The sequence below is a fragment of the Macaca nemestrina genome, chromosome 2, assembly GCF_043159975.1.
Source record: "Macaca nemestrina isolate mMacNem1 chromosome 2, mMacNem.hap1, whole genome shotgun sequence".
Classification (NCBI taxonomy): Eukaryota; Metazoa; Chordata; class Mammalia; order Primates; family Cercopithecidae; genus Macaca; species Macaca nemestrina.
Window position 1 is genome coordinate 44,074,001 of NC_092126.1, and position 27,993 is coordinate 44,101,993.

Below are 27,993 nucleotides of genomic sequence, written 5' to 3' on the forward strand. Positions count from 1 at the left end.
GAAAAGTACTTTATGGGGTGGGAGAGACATATAACACTTTTCGGGTTAATATGGTACCACTGAAAATGTTGTCCCAGTGCTGATAAGGGAATATTAAACTAACTTTATGAGTCTAGAAAAGATAGAAAATCATCCCATGGTTCATACAAATCCTACTTTGTTGATAAATTTGTTCGCTTCCATAAACTCTGTAAAATTTTACAAAAATATCATGAAACATAAGAGCAATTAATAGGGAAATATGTGAAAGCTATGAAACATTGCATTCAACAGGAACTCAGTCTGATAATTACTATTAGTAATTATATCAGTATATCCTAAGCACAGTACTAAGTACTTAATGTCATTTAACTTTCAGAGTAGCATTATGAGGTAAATAGTACCATCTCTATTTTACAAATAAGGCAAATGAAATTCACAGAGATTAAATGTCTTCTCCAAAGTTACAGAACTACTAAGTAGTGGAGCCTTGATTCCAAAAGAGATCTATCTGATTCTAAAACTCCTAACCACAGTGCCTTTACTACCTTTCACTATTCTGTACTATTAGTCATAAAAAAAGATAGTAGATTAGGAGTATCACTTAAGCAACATCTGAGTGTAAGGAACAGAAGCCTGCTCAGATTTGCTTAAAGAAAATGGGAGAGGCCATTAGAAAGCTCCTAGAGTTTCTTGGAATGTCAGTATGGGAACTTTACATTGCTAGTGTGAGCTAGAAAGTTGCCAGGCATTTGCAGAGGAGATGCATCTTAAGTGGAGATTAGATTCTGAGAACAACAGACATTAAAATTTGCCTAAGTTCATCTGTAAAATGAGTATACAAAATAAAAAGTTAAAATTTTTTGCGTAAGTTACAATTATTTTTGAAAAGAGTTTAGTTTCTTATAAAATACCCAAAGGTATTTGGGTGGTTTGTTTGTTTTTGGTTGACTACCACATAAAATAATAGGCTTGCATTCTGGGCCATGGTAAATGAAAACTATATACTGTATCTTTAAACTGTAGACCCCCTCCTCCCCCACACAGTACAGCAATAGATACTGCAGATGGCACATGGAAACTGAGACCCACTAATCATTTCTTCTATTCATATGTTCACTGTGCTCATTCAGTATAAGTTCTCACTGTTTAAATAATTAGTTTTTTTCTTTCCCTTTCATGAAGTGAATAATGTTTTCTCTCAGTCCTTCCCTCTCATTTTAATAACTATTCGCTTTGCAAAATATAAAGGAAAGAAAAAAACCGTTTTATTTTGAGATTCCATTGTATTATTTTTGTATGTCTGATGAGACATGTCTCTTCCTCTGCTTCTCTCTGTAAATCTGCTCCAAGTCTCTTTTTGAGACCTAAAAGAGGCCACACCAATTTTTGAGTCTATGTGACCATACGGCTTCCTCACCTCCAACATCTGACTCAGTTTTCTGCCACAATCTAGAGAGAAAATTTGGCTAAACTTGGGTCAGATGTCCACTTCAATCTAATTTGATATGGTTGGAGGAAAAGTCACTGTAAGGCAGTCCACTTCAGGGCTTTGAGTAGGCATGTTCCCTGAGGAGGGGTTTGGGTAGAGGAAATGATTGGCATTGCTACCTCAGAGGGAGAGATGCTTGTTTCCTAGTTCTACCACTAATTAGCATTTGTGCCCCAAATAATTGCAAGCCTGTTGTTACCTGAGTATCTTCATCTATGAAATGATAATGTCAGCATAAAGGATTCCCTTGGTTGTGAAGTTCTAGGGAGATAACATGCAGAAATGTAATTTAGCTTTCAAGTGGAAAGATCCCAATAGTATTAAGATGGGCTTTATGCCAAAACAGTTGAAAAATTGTTAAAAACTATAACCTCTTACCTTGAATTGTCTCCCAGAGACAATTTTTTATTATTGCTGATACTGTTATACTTGTCATTAATGTTAATAGTTCTTTTCAGTTTCATTTTCAGTAGTTCAAAATATTGTTAGTAACATTTCATTAGTGTATTTTTCTACTTTTTTTTAAATTTAGGTTTTGGCTTGATTCTACCTTTTGCAATTTTTCCTTCTGGGCTGAACCATTTTTTTCCTCAACCTATTCTAATCTGCTTTCAGACTGCAGTGGGTCAGAGGGAGAGCAGAAAAGGTTCTTTTTACCTGTGACGTTGTGTCAATAAATCTAGTGGACATTTTTCCGTCCTCATCTTACTTGATCTTTGAGCAGCTTTTGATACTGGTGACCACTCCCTCCATTTTGAAGCATTCTCTTCCTTAGTTTCTGATCCTGTTTATGGTCCTAGTTATCATCTACTTCATTTGGTATTCTTTCTCGATATTCTTTGCTGCGTATGTGAAGTTAATATGGGTTGTGCTGGTGCCTTCTATAAATCCTCTTTTGGCTCCAGTGAACTGCAGCCGTACTATTAGTTATTATGTCCTGTAACTCACCAGGGACATTAAGTATTTATCCTTTCTTTATTTCTTAGGCAGTGTGATAAAAAGCATACTGTACATATGGTTGATTAAACCAGGCCGGATATGGTGGCTCACTGTAGTCTCAGTACTTTGAGAGGTTGAGGCAGACAGATTGCTTGAGCCCAGCAGTTTGAGACCAGCTTCGGCAACATAGCAAGACCCCATCTCTATAGGGAAAATAAAAAGAGTGATTAAACCAAATCTCCCATATGGAGAATTTGCTGCTCTCATTAATTAAGGAGTTTGTCTCATACAACTTGTCCAAGCAGTAAATCCAGATGTGCTATCAACCATGTCCTATATCATGCAATTACTTAGTTAATAGGTCTTTACCAACAAGCATATCTTGAATTTCTGGATCATGCCATAAGTTATTGATTGTTTTATAGGTTTTTTTTTTTTTAAGAGACCTCTGCCTTACCTGTTTAAAAAGACGTTTAAAAAGAAATGCAATGATTATAGCTAATAATATATACACGAGGATTTTTAAAACATGCCCTATTCAAGACATAATAAATATAAAAACATAATTCATTATTGCAGGTTGATTTTTTAACTTCATTTAAAATTTTTGTATGGGAATTAATAATGAGCCATTCTAGATCATATTAAATACTTCTATAAGGAGAAAACAACACCTTCATAAAGAACTGCCATTAATATAAGAGATACTAAATAAAATTTGTATTTTGCTTTTTCATCTGATGGGCAGTTGTGTCCAAAATTATTTATAGAGGTAATTTCTATGTATTAAAACATCCATCAGAAATCCAGAAGTTGGGATATTTTTCACCTCATGTATAGGCATACCTTCTTTCATTGTACTTCGCTGTATTGTGCTTCACAGATACTGCATTTTTTTACAAATTGCAGGTTTGTCACAACCCTGTGTCAAGCGAATCTATCTGCCTATTTTTTCCAACATCATATGCTCACTTCATGTCTCTATGACAGTCTTTTCTAGCAATAGCGTATTTTTAAATTAAGATATGTGTATTGGTATTTAAGACATATTGCACACTTAATAGACTGCAGTATAGTATAAATGTAACTTATATGCACTAGAAAACCAAAAAATTTTTGTGACTTTCTATTGAGATATTTGTTTATTGAAGTGGTCTGGACCCTTAGACAGTATTTCCAAAGTATGCCTGTAAAAAAATTTTTTACCAGTTGAAACATACTGAGTTATTTTATGTGGAAATGGTTGTTAAAATTTAGTGTTTTGTGACTGATAAAAACAAAATAAAATTTAGACTTGAGAGGATTTTAAGTGCATGTATTGTGTTTTGCTCAAATACCTCTGTATTAGTCCATTTTTGTGTTGCTATAAAGGAACATCTAAGGCTGAGTAATTTATAAAGGAAAGAGGTTTATTTTGGCTTACAGTTCTTCTGCAGGCTATACAGGAAGTATGATGCTGACATCTGCTTCTGGTGAGTGCTTCAGGAAGCTTACAATCGTGGTGGAAGGTAAAGGAGGAGCAGGCATATTACATGATGAGAGAGGGAGCAAGAGACAGAAGGCAGAAGTCCCATACTTTTAAACAACTAGATCTCACATGAACTAACTAAGCAAGACTCACTTATCACCAAGGGGATGGCACTAAGCCATTCATGAGGGATTTGCCCCCATAATCTGACACCTCCCACTAGGCCCCACCTCCAACATTGGGGATCACATTTCATTATGAGATTTGGAGGGACAAACATTCAAACCATATCAACCTCTGTTCATCTTATTTTCCCAAACTGTGTGCAGAAATTTACATAGTATCTTCTATATGGTACCAAGAATATATGTAATATACAATTAAAATAATCACAGATATTTTTGTGTGAAATTTTTGTAAAATTAATTGAAATAAAGTTAGCATATAAAATACTAAATCTTCAAATAGTACATATATTAGCCCGTTTTCACACTGCTGATAAAGACATATATCTGAGACTGGGAAGAAAAAGAAGTTTAATTGGACTTACAGTTCCACATGACTGGGCAGGCATCAGAATCATGGCGGGAGGTGAAAGGCACCTCTTACATGGCAGTGGCAAGAGAAAATGAGAGAGAAGCAAAAGTGGAAGTCCCCGATAAACCCATCAGATCTTGTGAGACTTATTCACTATTACGAGAATAGCACAGGAAAGACTGGCCCCCATGATTCAATGACCTCCCCACTGGGTTCCTCCCACAACACGTGGGAATTCTGGGAGATACAATTCAAGTTGACATTTGGTGGGGACACAGCCAAACCATATCAGTACCAGAGTAATGTAAGTTCCTCAGAATGCTCATTAATACAAGATAATGTGATATTATAACTGCATGTATCAGCCTAACATAATCAATGCTATGGAAGTCATACAGAGCAATACCTTTCAAGACTTTGGTTTATTTTTTATTAAAGGCGAATAATACAGTGCAAGGTATCTGATCTTCCAACATTTTCTGACATACATGAAAAGTATACTGTCATTGAGCGTCCTTTAAGAGATTGAATAATAAGAATGCAGTTGTAGACCAAATCACATTACATGTTTATTATCAAACATAGTACCTTGCTGGATTTTTTTTTTTTTTTTTTTTGAGGTGGAGTTTTGCTGGAGTGCAATGGTGTGATCTCAGCTTACCACAACCTTCGCCTCCTGGGTTCAAGTGATTCTCCTGCCTCAGCCTCCCAAGTAGCTGGGATTACAGGCATGTGCTACCACACCCGGCTAATTTTTTATTTTTAGTAGAGACGGGGTTTCTCCATGTTGGTCAGGCTGGTCTCCAACTCCCGATCTTAGGTGATCCTTCTGCCTCGGCCTCCCAAAGTGCTGGGATTACAGGCATGAGCCACTGTGCCCAGCCTCCTTGTTGGATGCTTAATACTGCTTCTTTGTAGGTTCTTTATTTTTCTTATTTGTCCCTAGGAGTTCTTGAATCTGTGGCTTGTCTTCTATCAGTTTTGGAAAATTCCAGGCAATTATCTCATCTCCTTTTTTTTTCTGCCCTCTTCCTTTTTTCTCTTCTCTGCTGCGACAGCAGTGATGTGAATAATAGGCCATTTCACCGTGTCTCATATGTCTCCTATGCTTTTTCCCTCTCTGTGTTTCATTGTGGTTATTTTCTACTGACCTATCTCCCATTTCACCAATCCTCTTTTTAGCTGTGGCTACTCTGCTACTAAATGCATTTTCATTTTGGTTTATTACTTAGTTCTAATTTTTTTATTTCATTCATTTTATAGTTTCCAGGTATCTGCTGGATTTTTCATTTTGTTTTACGTCTTTTAAAAAAAATAGCTATTTTAGACCAGATGCAGTGGCTCACACTTGTAATCCCGACACTTTGGGAGGCCGAGGAGGGAAAATTACTTGAGGTCAGAAGTTCAAGACCAGCCTGGCCAACATGGAGAAACCCTGTCTCTACTGAAAATATAAAAATTAGCCGGGCGTGGTGGCACATGCCTGTAGTTCCAGCTACTCAGGAGGCTGAGGCAGGAGCATCGCTTGAATCCGGGAGGCAGAGGTTGCAGTGAGCTGAGATCACGCCACTGCACTCTGGCCTGAGCGACAGAGCTAGACTCTGTCTCAAAGAAAAAAAAAAGCTGTTTTAAATTCTGTCAATTCCAGTATCTGTATCTCTTGTAAATCCACTGCTTTCCTCATTTTTTTCCCTTGGTTTTTGATCTTCTGGCATATTCTGTAATTTTTGATGGAATGCTGGAGATTAAAATATAAAATATATTGGAGATAATTTGAGGGCCTGAATGATATATTTCCCATAGAGAAGAAGTATGATTCCCGCCAGCAACTTCTGTTTCTATCTTGTTGGCCAGAACTACATCATACGGCTATCCATGGTCTCAAGGGAGGCTGCAAAATGTCAGCTTGCTGAGCTCATAACTGCCCCATCAAAAAACAAACACACACAGACACACAAACTTGTTTTGCTACAATCCAAATCTATAAAATGATTACAGATATAAGTAAAACTGAACTTTTGTGTGAAAAGAGACTAAAAAGTGTTCTAAAATGTTCACTGATTTGAGTTTCTAAAACTGAAAAGCAGTTTTAAATAATTTGAAACTTTGTTCATTTTTCTTTACTAAGAACAACACAGTAGAAGTAAAAACTTTGAAAACAAAATTGGTAGTATAAACTTTTAAAATCTGAAAATTTAAACTGGTAGTATAAACTTTTAAAATCTAGAGCAAAAAAGCAAAGAAAGTCTTCTGAAATTTCACCAACCAAAGGTATCTTGTATCAACATTTCAGTAGATGGTCTTGTAATTTTATACATATATGTTTTTTTAAATAAATTAGCATTATAGTATGCACCCTATTTTGTGATTTCTTTTGCTAAGTATCATATGTATTTCCATGTTAAAGAATGTAATGAGTTAGTGTTTTACAGTTTAGAAATTATAATTTCCTTAGTTTAACTCATAATGCCTTTTAATTTAGTGTTCTACCCTAACAGTATGTGTTTTGTGTCTGCCTGTTCTATCCTCACACTTTTCTTGACCAGGTCAATATATAATTATGTTATTGTTGATTAATACCTAAGGAATGTTTTACTTACCAGTCAGTGGGAGTAATGAATGTATTAGGTAGGCTCTCACTTAATAATAATGATTTCTGGCAGAATCTCATTAAATATCCTTTTGACTTGCTATAATACTATGATTTTAGTTGTAAACAAAATGATTATCTTTTTCTACTCTATTGTCATAGTTTTTAATGTCTTAGAACTGGAATAGATCCTAGACATTTCCTGAGAGACAGTTGTGTGAGCATATGGTTTCTGTAATAAAATGTATATATGTTAAAATTGTAAAACTGCTTTGAGATGCAAATTTTTGTGCAGTTGGCTTGGCTCCCTTGCTAGCCAAGTAATACCTACATGCTGTCACAACAGAAAATATGATTTCAAAATTCTAGTTGAGTAATATTACAAATTACAGATCATGGATCTTCAAGATCACCCTTGAATAGTAGAGATTGTAAATATTAAATGCAGGAATAATGAAAGACCTAGTTTATAAATTATATATGATTTTATAAATATTTGTACCTAGATTTTTAGTGGAAGATTTGCTTAATTTGGTGCCAGCTCCAGGTAACTGCTATTAATTTTGCTACCATAGATGTGTTTGCTGCTTTAGACCTTAGCTTTCTCAGGCAGACTTTTGTTTTAAGGTCCATCAGTATTTATTGCTCATCTCTTACAATTCACCTAACCCTGAGCTTTGTAGCTGGTGGACCTCAGATTCATTCTTGTGTCACAAGTCCTCTTAAAATAGTGAGGATGTTTCAGGTTAGGTTTCTGTGAAAGAATGTTTGAAAGGGGTTGTTCTAAAGAGGAACAGTGACTAGATAATGAACTTTCCTACCTCTAATGAAATCACTCACGTCATCAGTCCCTAGACGTCACTCCCCTGAAATCTCCACATGGCAATGTGAGAATTTGTCTTGTCAGCTGGGTGGAGGTAATCCAGTACTGTTTCTTAACCAGCTTAGAATTGCTCATGATTAGCGCAGAATGGCTCATCACCAGCGGCAGGGTAGAAATATCAAGCTCTGGATTATAGGGTTCCTAAGCCTTTGTTTCTTGAGAAGTTGATAGTTTGAACTGTTTTAAACTTACACTACTTAATTTTTTAAAATTCGTCTATTAATGTCTCTTTAAGAAAGTACTCCTTTATTTTCAGTGTCCCATCTTTCCATCAAGACTCTTGGCCATATGTTATCTTTTGTTTATTGTCTTCCCAACTAGATTGTACGCTGCTTGTAAGCAGTAACTTACATCTTTGACATCTATGGATTCCTACCCACTCCCACAGTGCCTTCTGAAACATAGTAGACATTCCATAAATCTTTATTGTTTGATCAAAGTAAGTAGTGACAAATTGAGTTTTATTGGCTATAACTTAGTTTTTAGTTGTTTTAGAATTGTATGATTTCTCTGTGTTTTAATGATGCTGATTCTGTCCTTAATGCTGGTTTATCTTCTGGAAAAAGCATCCTACATTTTATAATTTGGTTGTATCTCAAAATTTGCTTAAATTTAGGTATTATCTTTCTTTTTAGCCTATGATAAGTAGATACATAAATATTTATTGAACTGGACATAAAATTCTTAAATTTGAATACCATGTTTGACATAAGTATTTGTTTCATATCTTTCAGAACTTTGATCTCTGGTTTTGGTTATTATTCATTTAACAAGTACTTAGTGTAGGCAAAGCCATGTGCTAGTGGTCAGTGGATAAATATTGTGACGATTTGAAAAGGCACTTACCTTTAATATTTTGTCAGTAAAATAGACTACTCAGTTTGTAATTTTTTTTTGTCATTATAGGGTAAAGTTCACCTTGAATTAAAACTGAATGAACTGATAACGGAGAATGGAACTGTGTGCCAGCAGCTTGTTGTACAGTAAGCATTTTTTTTAAACCAAAATCAACTAGAAATAATTCTCCATTTTGTATTCTTTCGATTTTAAGCCAACTCCTTATTTTAACTTCAGAAACTTTTTTCAAAAATGAAATTCTGCTATGTCATTCCTTTTGTGAAATTGATTTTCAATTTAATTTTCTCATAGTCTACTCAGGTTATGGTGAATTTATTCAACTAATATTTATTGAATATGGGTTAAATGATATATATGGGCATTAAGGATAAGGGTGTCTAACTCTCTGGCAGTGGAGAATTGGAAAGGCTTCCCAAAGAAGGTCCTCTAGAAATTGTCATACCACAGAGCAGAGCTTTAGAGACCTTGGAGCTAGAAGTAATGCCCACTCAGAGATGACCAGTATTGATTCCCACCTACTTTGAATTCCTTTTTACCTCTTCCACCCTCAAGTCATTTTTTACCACCCAGACTGGCTGTTCTGGAAATCTGTTCTAGCCCAGTGCCCTTCTCTTTACTTCCCCTCCAAACCCTTACTCTGTGTTATCAATAGACTGCCAGATAACCTTCACTTCTTCTGGGTGTTTTCTCTATTTTTGCATTAGTTGACATCTAAATATCCCACAAAGTACTGCAGTTTCACAGCCTTCTCAATTAGAGGCTTTTTCTATCATGTCCACATATTGTAAGGCCAGGGAGTAGAGTAGATACTACTCTCCTATTGCTGCTCCTGACTGTAACTTATTCTCATCAATTGTGAACCCCAGCTCCTTTGAAGTATTCTGTCTGTATATAAATATGTCTATTTACTACTATATATAACATTTCATTAACTTTTTCCGACCTCTTTGAAAGAAGATTGCATATGTATGACTCTTTGTCTCTTAATATATCAGTACGTATTTCCTAAGAATAACGATATTATCTTAAATAACTCCAGTACAGTTACCAAATTCAGGAAGTTTAACATTGTTACAATACTTTTTAAAAATCTATAGTTATTTTCTAATATTTTAATCTGCAGTTATTATATTCCACTTTTGTTAACTGTCCCAGTGATATCTGTTAAGGCGTTTTATTCCTTCTAAGAAAGGATCCGCTCCAAGATTATGTTTTATGTTTAGTTGACCTGTCTCTTTAATCTCTTTTAACATGGAATAATTTTTTGCTTTTCTTTGATTGTATTAACATTTTTAAGAATATAAGCCAGTTTTTTTTTTTTAATGTTTCTCAATTTGGGAATTTGGGTTTAGCTACTAAAAACAGTTCAAGATCTGTTTGCAGCTTTTTCTCCACAGACTGACTCTGTAGACCAACTGAGAGCATATGGTGAAAGTATCTGGATTAGGTCTTCCACTACTCCCTCCCATGCTTCAGTTTAATTATAATAGTCATTTGAAATACAGTTAGTTTGGTTGGTTTGGTTTGTTTGCATTCAATTTAAGGGTTTTCTTGTGCCCCTTCCCCCAATTTAAGTTTTTTCCCCCTATCCTTGTAGGCTTAATTTTATTTTTGAATAGAATATTTGCAAGATTTCAAAAGTCAAAACTATAACAAAAGGCGTTACTCAAAGATGTATAGTTCAGTTCCCTCTCCCCACACCCAGCTCCAAGCAACCATGATCTGATTTCTGTCCCTGTAGTTTTTGCCTTTTCCAAAGTGTTATTTGAACCAAAGTATGTGATATGTCTTTTTTGTGTCTGCTGTCTTTCACTTAGCATAATGCTTTTGAGATTCATCCACATTGTACGTGTATCATTTCCTTTTTGGTGTGTTATATGTTTCTGGTTATAATTTGGTAGATACTGTTATCCTCCTTTTGCTGATGACAAACTGATGCCCATATTGGTTAAATAAGCCTAATTTCACACAGGAAGTGTTGGAGCCTGAATTTGAACTCTGGCAGTTTGATATTTTTCCCTCAACTTTAAAATTTTGAAGTAATTATAGATTTACAGAAAGTTGTAAGGATAGTACAGAGAGGTCCTGTGTACCCTTCACTCTTTTTCCCTCAGTGGGTACATCTTGCATGACTGTAGCACAATACCAAAACCAGGAAATTTACATTGGCATAATGTATGTATATAGTTACAGATCATTTTATCATGTGTATAGATTTGTGTAACTATCACCACCTAGATAAGAAACTCTTCTGTCACCATAAAGATATCCCTCATCCCATACTAACCACTCCTGTCTTCTAACCCTTGGCAACCTCTCATCTGTCTTTATATCTATAATTTTGTCATTTCAAGAATGTTATGTGAATGGAATCTTATGTGACCTTTTGAGATTGGCTTTTTTTACTCAGATCTGTCTGAATGACTGTGTGTAGTTTTTTGTAGACAGAATATAGTTGGGTCACTTTTTTAAAAAATAATTTTTGCCAATCTCTATATTTTTTTGGTGAGTTTTTTCCATTCATTTTTAATGTAATTGTTAATATATTAGGCTTAAATCTGCCTTTTTCTTGTTTTCTGTTTGTCTCCTATTTTCTAGTTTTCTGTTTTCTTTTTCCTGTGGGTTACTTGAACACTTTTTAGAATTCCATTTTGATTTATTTACATTGTGTTTTTAAAAAATCTATAGTCTGTCTCTCTGTATAAATTTTTTTTTTAGTGGTTGCTCTAGGTATTACATTATACATGCATAACTTATCATAATGTACTGATGTCAACATTTTACCAGTTAGAATAAAGTGTATATACTCTACCTTCCTTTAAAACCCTTTACCCTCCCCCATTTGTAATATACTTTGTCTTAAATATTTCATCTACATATATTGAGAACCACATCAAACAATGCTATAATTTTTTGCTTCAGCCATCTAACACAATTGAGAAGAGTTAGAGGAGAAGGAAAGTGTACGTCTATTGTCTTTACCCACATGTTTGCCCTTTCCATGTTATTTTTTTTCCTTTCTGATGTTTCAAGATTCCTTCTGTGATTAAGTTTAGAGAGTTTCCTTTTACTATTCTTTTAGAGTAAGTCTCCTGGTGATACATTCTCTTGGTTTTCCTTCATCTCAGAAGGTCTTGATTTCCTCTTCATTTGTAAAAGGTAATTATACTAGATATAGAACTCTGAGTGGATGGTTCTTTTCTTTCCACATTTGAAAATGTACCACTTCCTTGTGTCCTCCATGGTTTCTGATGTGAAATTCATTGTCATTCAAATTGTTTTTCCCTATAGGTAACACACCATTTTTCTCTGGCTTCTTTTAAGGTTGTTCTTTGCCTTTAGATTTCTTTTATTTTTTTCTTTCTTTCTTTAATTTTCTTTTTCCTTTTTTTTTTTTTTTTTGAAATAGAGTCTAGTTCTGTCGCTCAGGCTGGAGCGCAGTGGTGCGATCTCAGCTCACTGCAACCTCTGCCTTCTGGGTTCAAGCGATTCTCATGCCTTAGCCTCCTAAGTAGCTGAAATTACAGACGTGCACCACCATGCCCAGCTAATTTTTATATTTTTAGTAGAAATGGGGTTTCGCCATATTGGCCAGGCTGCTCTCGAACTCCTGGCCTGAAGTGATCCTTCTGCCTTGGCCTCCCAAAGTCCTTGGATTATAGGTGTGAGCCACCACGCCCAGCCTGCATTTAGATTTCCATATGTTTTGGTTTGACTGTGATGTATCCTGAAATAGATTTCTTTCAGTTTATCCTGTTTGGGGTTCGCTCAGCTTCTTGACTATGTATATTTATGTCTTTTGCCAGATTTGGGGAATTTTCAACCATTATTTCTTCTATTAATTCTTTATCACCTCTGCTATCTTTCTCTCCTTCTTTCAGAACTCCAGTGGCACAAATGTTAGGTCTTTTTTTTTTTTTTTTTTACAGTCCCAGAGGTCCCTCTGAGGCTTTGACCTTTGCTTTTCTCCCCAGTCTATTTTCCCTCTGTTGTTCAAATTGGGTGATTTCTATTGTTATGTCTTCAGGTTCAGTGATTCTTTCCTCTGTCTTCTTCATTCTTCTGTTTAGCCTATCCGTTGAGTTATATTGGTTATTATATTTTTAAGTTCTAAAATTTATATTTGATTCTTCTTTATAACTTTTTTCCTTTGGTGAGAGTTTCTTTTGCTGAGACTTTCTTTTTTGTTTTTTTGTTGTAAACATTTTTGTAATTGCTCATTGCATTATTCACAATAGCAAAGACATGGAATCAACTTAAATGGCCATCAATGGCAGACTGGGTAAAGAAAATGCAGTACATATATGCCATGGAATACTATACAGCCATAAAAAAGAATGAGATCATATCCTTTGCAGGAACATAGGTAGAGCTGGAGGCCATTGTCCTTAGCAGACTAATGCAGGAACAGAAAACCAAACCAAATACTGCATGTGCTCACTTATAGTAGGAGCTAAATGATGAGAATGCATGGACACGTAGAGGGGAACAACAGACATTAGGACCTACCGAAGGGTGGAGGGTAGGAGGAGGGAGAGGATCGGGAAAAATAACTAATGGGTGCTAGCCTTAATACCCGAGTGACAAAATAATCTGTACATCAAACCCTTGTGACACAAGTTTACCTATATAACAGACCTGTGCATGTACCCCTGAACTTAAGTTAAAAAAAAAAAATTGCTCATTGAATTATTTTTATGATGGCTGCTTTCAGATTCATGTCACATAATCACAACAATCATGTCATGTTAGTGTTAGTGTCTTGTATTAGTCCATTCTCACATTGCTATAAAGAAATACCTGAGACTGGGTAATTTATTAAGAAGTTTAATTCGCTCACAGTTCTGCAGACTGTACAGGAAGCATGGCAGCATCTGCTTCTGGGGAGGCCTCAGGAAACTTCCAATAATAGCGAAGGCAAAGGGGGAGCAGTTGTCCTACATGGCAGGAGCAGGAACAGGAGAGAGAGCGGGGAGGTGCTACACATTTTTTTTTTTTTTTTTGAGATGGAGTCTCGCTCTGTCGACCAGGCTGAGGTGCAGTGGCATGACCTCCGCCTCCTGGGTTCAAGTGATTCTTCTGCCTCAGCCTCCCGAGTAGCTGGGGTTACAGGCATGCACCACCACGCCTGGCTAATTTTTGTGTTTTTAGTATAGTCGGGGTTTCGTCATGTTGATCAGGCTGGTCCTGAACTCCTGCCCTTGTGATGTGCCCGCCTCAGCCTCCCAAAGTGCTGGGATTACAGGCATTAGCCACCAAGCCTGACCCTCTTTTAGTTATTTTTAAATGTATAATAAATTATTGTTGACTGTAGTTACCTTCTTATGCTGTTAAATACGAGATCTTATCCATTATATCTAACTATATTTTTGTGCCCCCACTTCGTGTCCCAGCCTCTGGAAAACATTCTTCTGCTCTCTGTTATCATGAGTTCAATTTGAATTTTTAGTTCCCACAAGTGAGACCATACAAAGTTTGTCTTTCTGTGCCTGGTTTATTTAACTTAACATAATGATCTCCAGTTCCATCCCTGTTATTTTGAATGACAGGATCTGGTTCTTTTTTATGACTGAAAAGTACTCCATTGTGTATATATACCACATATTCTTTATCAGTTCGCCTGTTGATGGACACTTAGATTGCTTCCAATTCTTGACTATTGTGAATAGTGCTGCAGTAAACATGAGAGTGCAGATATCTCTTCAATATGCTGATTCCCTTTCTTTAGTGGGATTGCTGGATCATATGGTAGCTCTATTTTTAGTTTTTTGAGGAACCTCCAAACTGTTCTCCATAGTGGTTTTATTAATTTACATTCCCACCAGCAGTGTACAAGGGTTCCCTTTTCTCCATATCCTCACCAATATTTGTTATGCATGTCTTTTGGATAAAAGCCATTTTAACTGGAGAAAAATTATAATTTCATTGTAGTTTTGATTTGCATTTCTCTGATGATCAGTGATGTTGAGCACCTTTTCATAAACTTATTTGCCATTTGTGTATCTTCTTTTGAGAAATATCTATTCAGATCTTTTGCTCATTTTTTAATAAGATTATTAGATTTTTTTTCCTGTAGAGTTGTTTGAGCTCCTTACATATTCTGGTTATTAATCCCTTCTCAGACGGATAGTTAGCAAATATTTTCTTCCATTCTGTGGGTTGTCTCTTCACTTTGTTGATGGTTCCCTTTGCTGTGCAGAAGCTTTTTAACTTGGTGTGATCCCATTTGTCTATTTTCGCTTTGGTTGCCTGTGCTTGTGTGCCTGTGGCAACTATTATGCAAGAAATCTTTGTCTAGTCCAATGTCCTGGAGAGTTTCCCAATGTTTTCTTGTAGTAATTTCATAGTCTGTAGTCTTAGATTTAAGCCTTTAATCCATTTTTATTTGTTTTTTAATATGGTGAGAGATATGAGTCTAGTTTCATTCTTCTGCATATGGATATCTGTTTTTCCCAGCACCATTCATTGAAGAAACTGTCCTTTCCCCAATGTATGTTCTTGGCACCTTTATTAAAAATGAGTTCACTGTAGATGTACGGATTTGTTTCTAGGTTCTCTATAATGATCTGTTGGTCTATGTGTCTGTTTTTATGCCAGTACAATGCTGTTTTGGTTACTATAGCTCTGTAGTATAATTTGAAATCAGATAATGTGATTCCTCCAGTTTTGTTCCTTTTGCTCAGGATAGCTTTGGTCTTTTTGGGATTTTTTTTTTTTCTATTTCTGTGAAGAATGACATTGATATTTCGATAGGGATTGCATTGAATCTGTAGATTGTTTTAGGTAGTGTGGACATTTTAACAACATTGATTCTTTCAGTCCATGAACTTGGAATATCTTTCCATCTTTGGGTGTCCTCTTCAATTTCCTGCACCAGTGTTCTACAGTTTTCATTATAGATATCTTTCACTTCTCTGGTTAATTCCTAGCTCTTTTGTTTTATTTGTAGCTATTGTGTAAGCAGTATTATTTTCTTGATTTATTTTTCAAATTGTTCACTGTTGGCATATAGAAACCCTACTGATTTTTGTTGTGTTAATTTTGTATCCTGCAACTTTACTAAATTTGTTTATCAGTTCTAATAGTTTTTTGGTGGAGTCTTTAGGTTTTTTCCAAATAAGATCATATCATCTGCAGACAAGGATAATTTTACTTCTTTCTTTCCAGTTTGGATGTCTTTATTTCTATCTCTTGTCTGATAGCTCTAGCTAGGACTTGAATAACAATGGTGAAAGTGGGCATCCTTGTCACGTTCCAGATCTTAGAGAAAAGACTTTCAGTTGTTCCCCATTCAGTATGACACTAGCTATGGATATGTACTATATGACTTTTATTGTGTTGAGGTATGATCTTTCTCTATCTATTTTTTGAGGGTTTTATTACTATGAAGGACTGTTGAATTTTGTCAAATACTTCTTTAGCATCAGTTGAAATGATCATATGCTTCTTGTCCTTCATTCTGTTGATATGATGTGTCACATTGATTAATTTGCATATAGTGAACCATCCTCGCATCCCTGAGACAAATCCCACTTGGTCATGATGAATGATCTTTTTAATGTGTTGTTGAATTGGGTTTGCTGATATTTTGTTGAAGATTTTTGCATCAAGGTTCATCAGGGATATTGGCCTGTAGTTTTCTTTTTTTGATGTGTCTTTCTCTGGTTTGGTATCAGGGTAATACTGGCCTCGTAGGATGAATTTGGAAGTATTCCCCTCTCTATTTTTTGGACTGAGTAGGATTGGTATTAGTTCTTCTTGAAATATTTAGTATAATTCAGCAGTGAAGCCATTGGGTCCCAGGCTTTTCTTTGCTGGAAGACTTTTTATTGTGGCTTCAATTTCATTACTTGTTATTGGTCTCTTCAGGTTTCGGATTTTTTCATGGTTCAATCTTGTTAGGTTGTATGTGTCTAGGAATTTATCCATTTCTTCTATGTTTTTCCACTTATTCTTTTTTTCAGAGTTTCTTAAGCCTTTGCTCTCCATACTCACTGTCTTGTAGCAGCAGAGTTCCAGTGATAGCTTTATGGAATTCGTTGTTGATTTCTCATCCTTATAGATATTCTGAAGTTCGTGACATTCTCTGTTTTTTAGTAACGCTAAAGGCATGGTTTCACATATGGCTTTCTTTGTGCTTCTTGCTGGACTTCGGTTTTGGGGGAGTAATGTATGGAAAGATTCATACCCTAGTAGTTACTATTATCCTGCAGACCTAGAAAGTCCCCACTGCAACATTTTTTGACCCCCCCCCCAATCCGTTGATCTTCACTGTGTTTCTGTTTTCACTTCTTTCTACATCTTTTTTCGTGATCTATCACTGTAGTCATTTTCTTGCAGATTCCGTCAATTCCCCTATTGTTCTCATTATTCTTATTTATCTGGAAAAACTCTACTATGATTGAAAGTGACCTCTTCCTCTGTGTTCAATCTGCACGTGAATATTGCTGGAGAAAATCACGTAGACTGATTTCACTTTAAATTTATCATCACAAGCCTCACATGGGCACTTATGTCTGCCCTGGAACTTAACTGTGCTTCTCTAATACAGCTATAAGATTGTCTATCACCACAGCCTGGAAATTGCTTACATCTTCCTGAATCCACATCTACAAATCTCATTTGCATCCATAATTTTGTCCTTATAGCAGAGGAGGTACTCCTTTTCTTGACATTGAATTCTTCCATCTGAGCTCTGGATTCCATTCATTTCCTCTACTTAAGAGTTTTGCTCCTTCAGTTATGCCTTCTTTTTCTTGTTTTGTCAGCTTTACCTTCTCCTCTAGATGGTTCCCTCCACAAATAAACATGTTCTAGTATCTCTATCCTAAAAGTCATGCCTCCCCAGCCCTCATCTCTGCCCACCCATACCTCAGTCCTTTTTATCATTCCCATTTCTCTGCTCTCCTTTGAAGGCAGACTTCTCTAGAGAAAAATAGTGCTAAGAGTATGTATGAGTGAGTGTGTGTGTGTGCCCGTGTGTGTGTGTATGTGTGTGTGTGTGTTTGCAATTCTCCAATCAGCAATTTCCAGTAGATTTTTTCTGTGATGTAGAAAATGCTTTGTGTCTTCACTGTCCAAAACGGTAGCCACTAGCCATGTGTGGATATTGAAAACTTGAAATACAGCTAATGTGACCAAAGAGCTGAAGTGTTAATTTTGTTTAATTTTAATTAAATGTAAATAACCACACGTGGCTAATGACGACAGCAGCTTCAGTAAAAGAACCTGGACTCCTTTTTAGCAGTAGCTTATTTCAGGACTTGGGCAGGGAAAATATGAGATGAGTCTGGAGCATCTTTGGGGCTCAAAAAGTAAGAAAGTGCTAAAAAATAATGGGGATATGTAAAAAGGACATTGAAGCCAATGTAAAGAGACTTCAAATTACCAAATCTGGAACAATTTGAGCTTCAGAATAAATAATAAATAATAATAGTGGATTCAAACTTATAAAATAAATAGTCATATGACAATACTGATACAAATAAACAGTTTAAAAATAGTTGGTAGGGAGAAAGGACTGCTTTTTCCTATGGTAGAATTCTAATTAATGAATGTAGGAGGATTGATGAAAATGAAAATCAACATTGGCAAACATCACAGTAATAAGTGGGTGAGGGGACAATTCAACAGATCATCTGTGGATGCTCAGTGAGCATAAGTATGATGACAAACAGTATTTTTGCATAGTCTCAAAGAATCCTTCTGATAAGATATCTGATAGATGCCACCTTAATTGAGTGATCAAAGTTAACATCACCAATAATGAGACATCCAGTACCTCCCAATAGGATGCACTGAGGACACCAAGATACATAACCTCAACCTAATCATGAGTAAACATCAGACAAACTCAGATTAAAGAATACACTACAAAATAACTGGCCAACCAATACTGGCAAGATCATGGGGCAAAGAAGGAAAACTAATGAACTGTCTCGGAATGGAGAGGAATAAGAAGACATGACAACTAAATGCAGTATGGGATCCTATATTGTGTCCTAGATCAAAAAAGTACATTGGTGAAATTTGAGTAAGGGCAACAGATTTCAGTAATTCTGCTATGGTTATATAAAACGTTAACATTGATTGATGAGTATCCAGAAACTCTATTATTTTAACAGCTTTTTTGAATATCTGAAATTATTTCAAAATAAGCTTTTTTTAATTGCCTATACCTGGTGCATTCAACCCAGGTCTGTTTTCTGAGTTTCAGATTAATATATCTACTTTGATGTATCACATTGCAAACTTAACACATTTAAAACTGAAGTATTGATTCTCATGTCTATCCAACCACTCCCCCAAGGTCTTAGCAAATGTTTAATTCCACTCAGTATGTTTTTCATCTCTAGATTTTTCCATTTTTATTGTCTTTTGTGTCTGTGTGGAACATATGGAATATAATTATAACTTAAATGTCTTTGTCTGCTAGTTCTATCTTTTTTGTCATTTCTGATTCTGTTTCTATTGTTATTTCTTTTCATTATGGATGATAATTTCTTGGTTCCTTGCATTCCTGGTTATTTTCTGTTGCATGCCAGACATTGTGAAGTTGCTGGATATTTTTATATTTCTATGAATGTACTTGAGCTTTGTTTAGCACTTGGTTAAGTTACTTAGAAACAGTTTGATCCTTTTGTGGTTTGCTTTTAACTTTTGTTAAACAGACAAGCACAGCCTTTACTGGAGGGCTTATGTTTTCCTGCTATTAAGGCAGTACCCATGAATTACCAGGTTTTCTACTGTGGCTGATGGTACCTCTTGCTAGCCATGTGTGGGTTTTAGGAACTGTTCCCTCTATTCTTTTCTTTTTTTTTTTTTTTTTGAGACGGAGTCTCACTCTGCCGCCCAGGCTGGGGTGCAGTGGCCGGATCTCAGCTCACTGCAAGCTCCGCCTCCCGGGTTCACGCCATTCTCCTGCCTCAGCCTCCCGAGTAGTTGGGACTACAGGCACCCGCCACCGCGCCCGGCTAGTTTTTTGTATTTTTTAGTAGAGACGGGGTTTCACCGTGTTAGCCAGGATGGTCTCGATCTCCTGACCTCGTGATCCGCCCGTCTCGGCCTCCCAAAGTGCTGGGATTACAGGCTTGAGCCACCGCGCCCGGCCCCCTCTATTCTTTTCAAATGGTTCTTTCCCCAGCCTCAGATGATTTCCTCATATATATACATGTGTCAGTACTCAGCTGAAAACTCGGGGGAATTCTTGTAGCTCCCTGGAGATTTTTCTTTCTCTGTGCAACTTTCTTCCCTTTAGTACTCTGCCCTGGGGGCTCTAGTCACTTTGACTTCCTCCTGCTGACAGCTTTGTCTCCTCTTCTCAGAGAAACCGTTTAGCTGTACGCTGGGGCAATTGGAGGGCTCACCTGTCCTTCACTGCTGATTTTGTCCAGTTCATTTTGGGTGGAGAGTGAATCTAGTTCCTGATACTCCATCTTACCTGGATGTAAAAGTTAACATTTTCTTTTAGTTTAAAAAAAAAGTCCAAAGAAAAGAATCAGATCAGTCTTTTTATAAACTGTTTATAATATTTATTTACCTTTGTAATTTTTAGATACTGTATTAATGTAAATGCTTTATATGTCACATATAAATAAATATAAAATTCCTTATATTGGGGTTATTTTTAACATTTGTTTTCTGCCCATCCATAATTTATGATATGAAATTACTTGACTTACAGATTGGAATAACATTGCTATCCTAGGTCATTAGAAAAATAATATTTCCAAGTATGTGTAATGAATAAAATAACCTATATTTAATAATATTACTTCAGTTTTGCAGAAAACTCAATTTTTAACTGTTTTATATTTTAAAATTAAGAGTACTGATGATTTCTGTAGGGTGACACTTCTGGTTTATGGGCATCCTTGTTCTGGTTTGTGGGTATTCTTATCCTTTCATAAGTTTTTGTGTACTTATAAGTCAGTACTGCATTTTCCTCTGGGTTTGTTGTTGTTGTTGTTGTTGTTGTTGTTGTTTTATATGGAGTTTCACTCTCCTTGCCCAGGCTGGAGTGCAATGGCGCAGTCTCAACTCACCACAACCTCCGCCTCCTGGGTTCAAGTGATTATCCTGCCTCAGCCTCCTGAGTAGTTGGGATTACAGGCATGAGCCACCATGCCTGGCTAATTTTGTTTTTTTTAGTAGAGACGGGGTTTCTCCATGTTGGTCAGGCTGGTCTCAAACTCCCGACCTCAGGTAATCCACCCGCCTTGGCCTCCCAAAGTGCTGGGATTACAGTCGTGAGCCACCGCGACTGGCCTTTCCTCTGGTTTTTTATACCTCATAAAATAGAAAGTTGGATTTCTGTCATTAAGGTTTCTCAGAATTGATGTTTATGTGAGATAAATGTGGTATTACAAGGAGAGTAATATTGTATTTGGGGGCACAGTGGGAATGTAGAAGGGCACTGGACTTCAGTAACAAAATTAAAAAGTAGAAGTTGAGTCTTGGCTAGCTTCTTACAAGTTATGCTACCTCTTTGAGCCTTACATTGTAACTTTCTCACATAACCTCCTTGAGCCTTACTTCTTTTAAATGGCATAATACTCTTCTCAAAGGCAGTTGTGAGAATTAGGTGCATTTTGTGAAAGTGCATAGTAAACTGCAAATGCTGTATCAGATATCATTATGAGGTTTAGCCTGAGAAGTGTAAGTTTTAAGCAGTATGTACAATGGAAAAATCTGAGTATTCCTGAACCCCACATTAAAAACCAGAATTATTATCCTGGCTTGTGTTTTCTTTGGCTAGTTTCAAAATTTCTTTATTTTTTGATGCCCAGCTTAATAGAAATGAGTCATATTATCATTTCTGTCTTTACTCGGCGGTATACCAATAGCACTTCACTCACATCTGTGACCTGTGGGTTGTGGAGAGAGATAAGGATGTTACTCAACAGCTTGCATCTTTCAACAAAGAATACTTTTCAAAACACTCATGAGTTTCTCTTAGGCATTAGAAAATGCAGAACCTTAGACATTAAACTAAACTCATAAAGTCAGTAATATTTAATGAGAAAATTGGAGGAACATATCACTAAAGTTAGATTCTGTGTTCTCTGTAAATACCAACAACTATGAGCCATGGAGTAGATCAGATGACCTTGGTTTTTATGGTCTAAAACATTTTCTACAGAATGGTGCAGGAGCTGTTTACTGAGAATTGGAATAAAAGGCTACAGAATTGTGTGAGGCTTGCCCCATATTTATGAATCAGATTTTTAAGTGGAAGCCACAGTTGTTTCCTTGTTTGTCATTCATGCTTTAGCAGAGGATATGATGCCATAGAGCTGGCTTGGTTTGTAGCTTCTCATTTAGGGTTTGTACTGCTTTCTTTTCCTTTTTAGAGGCCACAGCAGTTTTGATGTATTATCAAACCACAAAATGTACCTTGTTGGGTATTTAGCAGGAGGAAATGTGTTGACTGTTACACATCCCTTATCTACAATGCTTGAGACTAGAAGTGTTTGGAATTTCTTATTCTTGTTGGTTTTTTTGTTTTTTTGGAGTATTTGCATTATATATACTTGCCCATTAAGCATCCCAAATCCAGAAAGCCCAAATTTGAAATGCCCCAGTGAGCATTTCCTTTGAGCATCTTGTTGGTGCTCAGAAAGTTTTGAATTTGGGAGGACTTTGGATTTTTTAATTTGGAATGCTCAGCCTGTATTTGATAGTTTCATTAATGATTGTGGATAGCATAAATTTAAAAATGCATATGTATGTGTATGGAGTAGGTAGTATATAGCCATACAACTGCAGACACATGGAAAACAATTCTTAACCCTTTGAATGTATTAGTTTGTGTTTAAAGGTAATGTTTTATCTTGTTTAACTGGCATCTAATATGTTAAATCTCTTTTATTCTACCTTAGCATCAAGGCATGCCATGGGTTGCCTCTCATAAATGGCCAAAGCTGTGACCCTTATGCAACAGTTTCTCTAGTGGGCCCTTCTAGGTAATGTTTATTGAATTATTATTAGGTTTTTAAGTTTTAATGTTTGATTTAAAAATTTAAAAAGATTCTATGAGCAAATGATAAATAGCTATTTATAACACAAAGTAATAAATGCTTTGAAAGAATAATCTTTAGTGAGTTCTATTATACACTTGTTAATAACAAAACCCTCTTTTTACAGACAGAAATTGGTACCCCATTTTAAATCTGCCATGCTGTTAGGCTTTAGGGAACAACCTCAGTTTTATACTATTACAGTGTAGTGCTTTAAAACATAAACTTGACTGCTCATGCATCAACATTCCTACTTTCAAATATCCTAAATTTTATGCCTGTAAAATCCTGTTTTAATGAATGCCAGTTCAGAATAACAAGACAATTTATATATTTTTATCTGGAAGGCAACTCAGGACTGAAAAATCGCCTTTTCTACTCATGAGATCTGTCCTCTACAGAGAGAATTCCAACTGTAGAAAAACTGCTGAAGTACTAGAGCATGGCAAAGTGTACCATATCATTAATTTAAATGATTTATAATAATTTGTGAAAAAACCTATAGCATTTTGTAATACAGTGTGTTATATGACTTCATTATGGTTTCTTTAAGGAACTGACACATCTGAAATATGTCTACAAGTTGAAGGTTTAGAATCAGGAAACAAGAAGCACAGTATTCCCTCTACACACACACGCATGCATGCATACACACTCCTTTTCCCCATCCCCAGAGTCTCTAGTTATTCTTACTTTGTAGAAAATCACTACTAAGTCACTTTGAAAAATGTATTTATGTATGTATGTAAAGTACCTAGTACCATGCCGGTATTTATTAGGTGCTCAAACAATAGTATGCTATTAGCAGATACTCAGTCTTATGACATTAAATGCTATTAGAGAGATTTATTTTTGCATGATAAAAATGTTCAATCTAGTGGAGCTGTTTTTGTTTTTTAAAATAATCTGTACCTGACAAATTCTTTATTTGGTAACATACAGTTAGAGACAGTTTGGCATATGAATTTGTGTTTTAAAATGTCTGGCCAGGCGCGGGTGGCTCACGCCTGTAATCCCAGCACTTTGGGAGGCCGAGGCAGGCGGATTACCTGAGGTCGGGAGTTCGAGACCAGCCTGACCATCAAGGAGATACCCCATCTCTACTAAAAATACAAAATTAGCTGGGTGTGGTGGCGCATGCCTGTAATCCCAGCTACTCGGGAGGCTGAGGCAGGAGAATCGCTTGAACCCTGAGGCGCAGGTTGTGGTGAGCCGAGATTGCACCATTGCACTCCAGCCTGGGCAACAAGAGCAAAACTCCGTCTCAAAAAAATAAAAAATAAAAAGTGACTGTGGGTTTTGCTATTGTACTGTGGTTGTGTAAGATGTTAACACTGGGGGAGACTGGGTAAAGATACAAGATTTCCCTATGCATTTTTTGTAACCTCCTCTGAATCTATAATTAAATTAAAATAAAAATATTTTTTTAAGAAGTCTCTATTATATCTGAAGCCCAAGAAGTAAGCTGAGTTAAGAATGTTTTTCAAGTTCCTTGGGTATTTTTCAACATAGATGAAGGTACTCTAAATCTTATTGTCTTCCTTCTATTTATTCTGAGTTGCTTATAGAATAGAATGTGTTTTTAAAGCCCCTGAAAAAGGTTGGCAGTCTAGTGTGTCCGTAGAGAGAATAATACAGTCTTGGCACGTAGAGGGTGCCTAAAGCTTATATATTCTTTGATTTGAGTTTATAAGGACACTTAATTTTTTCCAAGCAATATTTAAAACTGAATCTTCCCTGAGTCACCTTAACTTTTAAACGGAGGTCAGGCTCCCTGGTTGGAAATAGCATGTTTTATAATTGTGTACTGTTAAGTTCTACAAGGTAAAACTCTACCACATTGGAACAGGAATGACCAAAAGAAGACAAAAGTAAAGAAGAAAACAAGCAATCCGCAGTTTAATGAAATCTTTTATTTTGAGGTAATTTTTTGTTTTACGTAAATGTTAACATTAAATATGTAATATTTAATGCTAGTTAATTTCTTTTTTCAAACCACAGTCATAGTATATATCATTTTATCAATAATGCAGATAAGCAGAAAGCAGTAGAACCATGGTGTGATGCAATGGAAGCCCAATATATAAAATGAATAAAGGCAGAGCTCTGATTTGGGAGCAGGAAGGGCCAGGGCCATACCCACTCGCCAGTCATCCTCACTGTCATGCCCTCCTTTGCACCCTCCCTTACCCTATCCAGCTCCCTACCTAACACATAGTGGCCACAGGACTCTTCTGCAGGGTGCCCTTTGACAGTCACTGGTGAAGTAAGTATAATTACCACTCAGTAAATCTGAGTTCCAGTCCAGTTGGCTTTGAAAGAGTCACTGAATGTGACTCAAGTTTCTTATCCTGTGAAAGAATAGTTGGAAGGGAAAATAGCAGCACTACCTGACTAATAGAGTTTTTGTAAGACCCAAAGCATGTGAGAATCCTTTGAGACCATAAAATACTGTATGATTAGAGCCTTATTATTACTCTTTTTTTTTTAGCCTAATTCATTCTACGGATGCCTGCTTATCTTCATAGACAGCTTCAGCTGCCTTGAAGTTGTCCCAAATACAGTGCTTTGGAGTGCTTTTCTTTGGAGCATTTGTTAAAGAAATCCTTTTTCATATTATTTGCAAACTACAGAAAAAAAATCCAACTGTCTAAAAGATTGCTGTCTAATAAAGCATGTTGCAGTTCGTATCAACATGTAGGGAAGGTTTGAAAAAAGGCACATTTTGTGCCTTTCCTTCTGTATGTGTATTTTTCTTGGTATTTCAAAGTGGAGAGCGTAAGGGTACCTCTAGTCATGCCTGATTACTGTGCTTTAATAAAGGAACACAGGCCGAAGAAAATGCCGAAAGTGAAGCAGGAATAATTGTGGAGGGGGAAGCAAGGGAGAAAAAACAAAAGAAAAAGTACCAATGTGAGACTTTTCCATTTCCTGGCTAAGGACTTGGTGCAGTTGTTCTACATTTATTAATGGCGGTTGCATCTATCCTGGAGAAAACAAAGAAGACAGCAATGTCTAAGGGCTGCTGACTAAAGGCACTTACACTCCCCGTTAGCCCACATACCTTAAACCTTAGCTGGATGTAATCTACTCTGCTTCATGGATCCTTAGAGTCAGCAGATGACCTTGTAAAGTAGAAGACCTGACCTGCCTGCTGTAGCAGGAGTACTTGTTAGGCCTTGCAACATTCATTCAGAGGGCCTTTTGTTGGTTATAAAGATAGATACATTTCCATCTCTGTCCTTTATCTAAAGCAAGGAACACAAAGCAGACACACATATACATATATACAACAGTAAAATGCAGTAGATATTGGAGAGGTCAGATGAACTCCATCTGGAGGTCAGATGCTCCATTAAAGGCTTGAAGAAAGATTGGATTTTCTAAGATTGAGGAAAGAGAGTATTAGATATGATGAACATTTTGAGCAGAGGCACAGAGACAGAAAAGCGGAAAGTTATGTCCAAAGTACAGTGAGTACTGAGTTTACTGGGCTTGTGTAAGAAAATAATGGGAACTAAGATTAGAAAGGTAGAGTAGGACCAGCTGATGAAAGGCCTTGAGTGCCTAGCTGTGGTGCTTAAGTAAATGATTTTGAGCCTATAAGTTATGAGTAAAACTGTGTTTGGGAAAGAATTAACTATGATCTGAGGTCCAGGTGGCTTAGGGAGAAAGAGGAAAGATGGGGAGACTGTTGTACTTTAGGTGTAAGAAAAGGGAGGGGGAGGGGGTGGGGGTGTCTTTCAAGAGAGCACTATGGAAATAGAGAGGAAGAGGCAGATAAAAGAGAGAATGCAAAGGGCAAGATAACAAATTGGTTATAGAAAAAAAGAGAAAGGAAGTAGTTGAATGCTGCCCCCAAGGTTCCAAATCTGGAAAAATAGAAGACTAAGGAAGAAGAAAAATAAAAGTGGTTTAGTTTGGAGCATAATTAGCTTGAGGGCTGACATTTTAAATCCTCCAGTAGGGAGTTCATGACTGAAACTTAAGATGAGTGATAGTTATTGACCAACACTCAAGGTTTGTTTATATAAACAGTCAAGAAAGCCAAGAGAATAGAGGTATACAATAAAGGAGAAAAGTGAATAAACTAATTTCTGCCACTTAAGTATTCAACTTTGAGCATGTCAATTTCTGTGCTTCAGCTTCCTCATTTTTAAGTGAGGATAATAAATCTAGCCCTGCCCGCCTCTGAGCAGCATTCTGATGAACAAAGGAGATAATGGATGTGAAAGCACTTTGTAGACTGTACAGCACTGTGCAGCTCCAAGTTGTTTTTAGTGCAAGATAAAACATAACATTTTGAAGAATAGTATATCTATAGATTCTGAAAAAGAAACAAAATTGACAGCTGCATAAGGTTGCCAAAGTAGTGCTCAGGTAAACTCTCTAGAGTGTTTCTGGGAAAGGAGATACAGTTGTATGATCACTAAATTAAATAGGAGATCAAGGGAGGTAAGAACTAAGAATTTATCATCAGATTTGGTGATGAAGAGAGAGATTTTAGGAGAGTGATCTGTGAGGAAGCCAAGATTATAAGGAGTTACTATAGTGAGTGGGTGGTGAGGAAGTACAAGCTGTAAGGGTGGATTACAGTTTTCAGATATTTGTCTGAGAAAGGAAAGAGATAGGAAGACCATAATTTAAGGGGAGAATTTTTCTTAGACTTAAGTGAGATGAACAAACTGTATAGAAAGCTGTAATTAAAATAGATCAAATAATGCTTACTGAATGCTTATTGCATACCTTGTGTGGGTGGCTAGTCTTATAAAAGAAAATCATCCCATTCTCTTGTTGAGAAGAGCATGAGAAAAACTCAAGTAGAGAACCCTGTGTAGGAGTGGACAAGTTCAGGTGAACGGTCATTGAAGAAGTTCCTGCCAATGGCCTTGATATTTTCAGCAAAAATGTGAGAAGGAAGTGCAGGGTAGGATTGGTGTCTTGAGAAATGTGCGAAAGTCTTTTAAACACTTCTGAGTCACCAACTGACTACGTATGAGCCAGAGAATCTAATGTTCATTGATATATTTATTTTATTTTATTTTTGTTAAAATAGAGACAGTCTCACTTTGTTGCCCAGGCTGGTCTTGAACTCCTGGCTTCAAGCAGTCCTCCCACCTTGGCCTCCCAGAGTGCTGAGATTACAGGCATGAGCCACTGCACCTGGCCATTGCCATATATTGAGTTGATAGGAATGGCATAGAGACAAAGATTATTTTGATTTTTTTT

The 27,993-nt window shown here is 36.4% G+C and overlaps 1 protein-coding gene across 3 annotated transcripts in view; it reads left to right on the forward strand.

Moving 5' to 3' along the window:
* The window catches only part of LOC105469985 (RAS p21 protein activator 2), a 121,841-nt gene that overhangs the window by 37,842 nt on the left and 56,006 nt on the right, over positions 1–27,993 (forward strand). For 2 of the 3 annotated variants that reach the window (XM_011721645.3, XM_011721646.2), the window contains exons 5-7: positions 8,795–8,871; positions 22,627–22,710; positions 24,614–24,686. In XM_011721645.3, the coding sequence (XP_011719947.1) occupies positions 8,795–8,871; positions 22,627–22,710; positions 24,614–24,686 (234 nt within the window). Of the gene's footprint in view, positions 1–8,209; positions 8,328–8,794; positions 8,872–22,626; positions 22,711–24,613; positions 24,687–27,993 lie in introns of all 3 variants that reach the window. The other variant, XM_071091032.1, reaches the window with a different exon arrangement.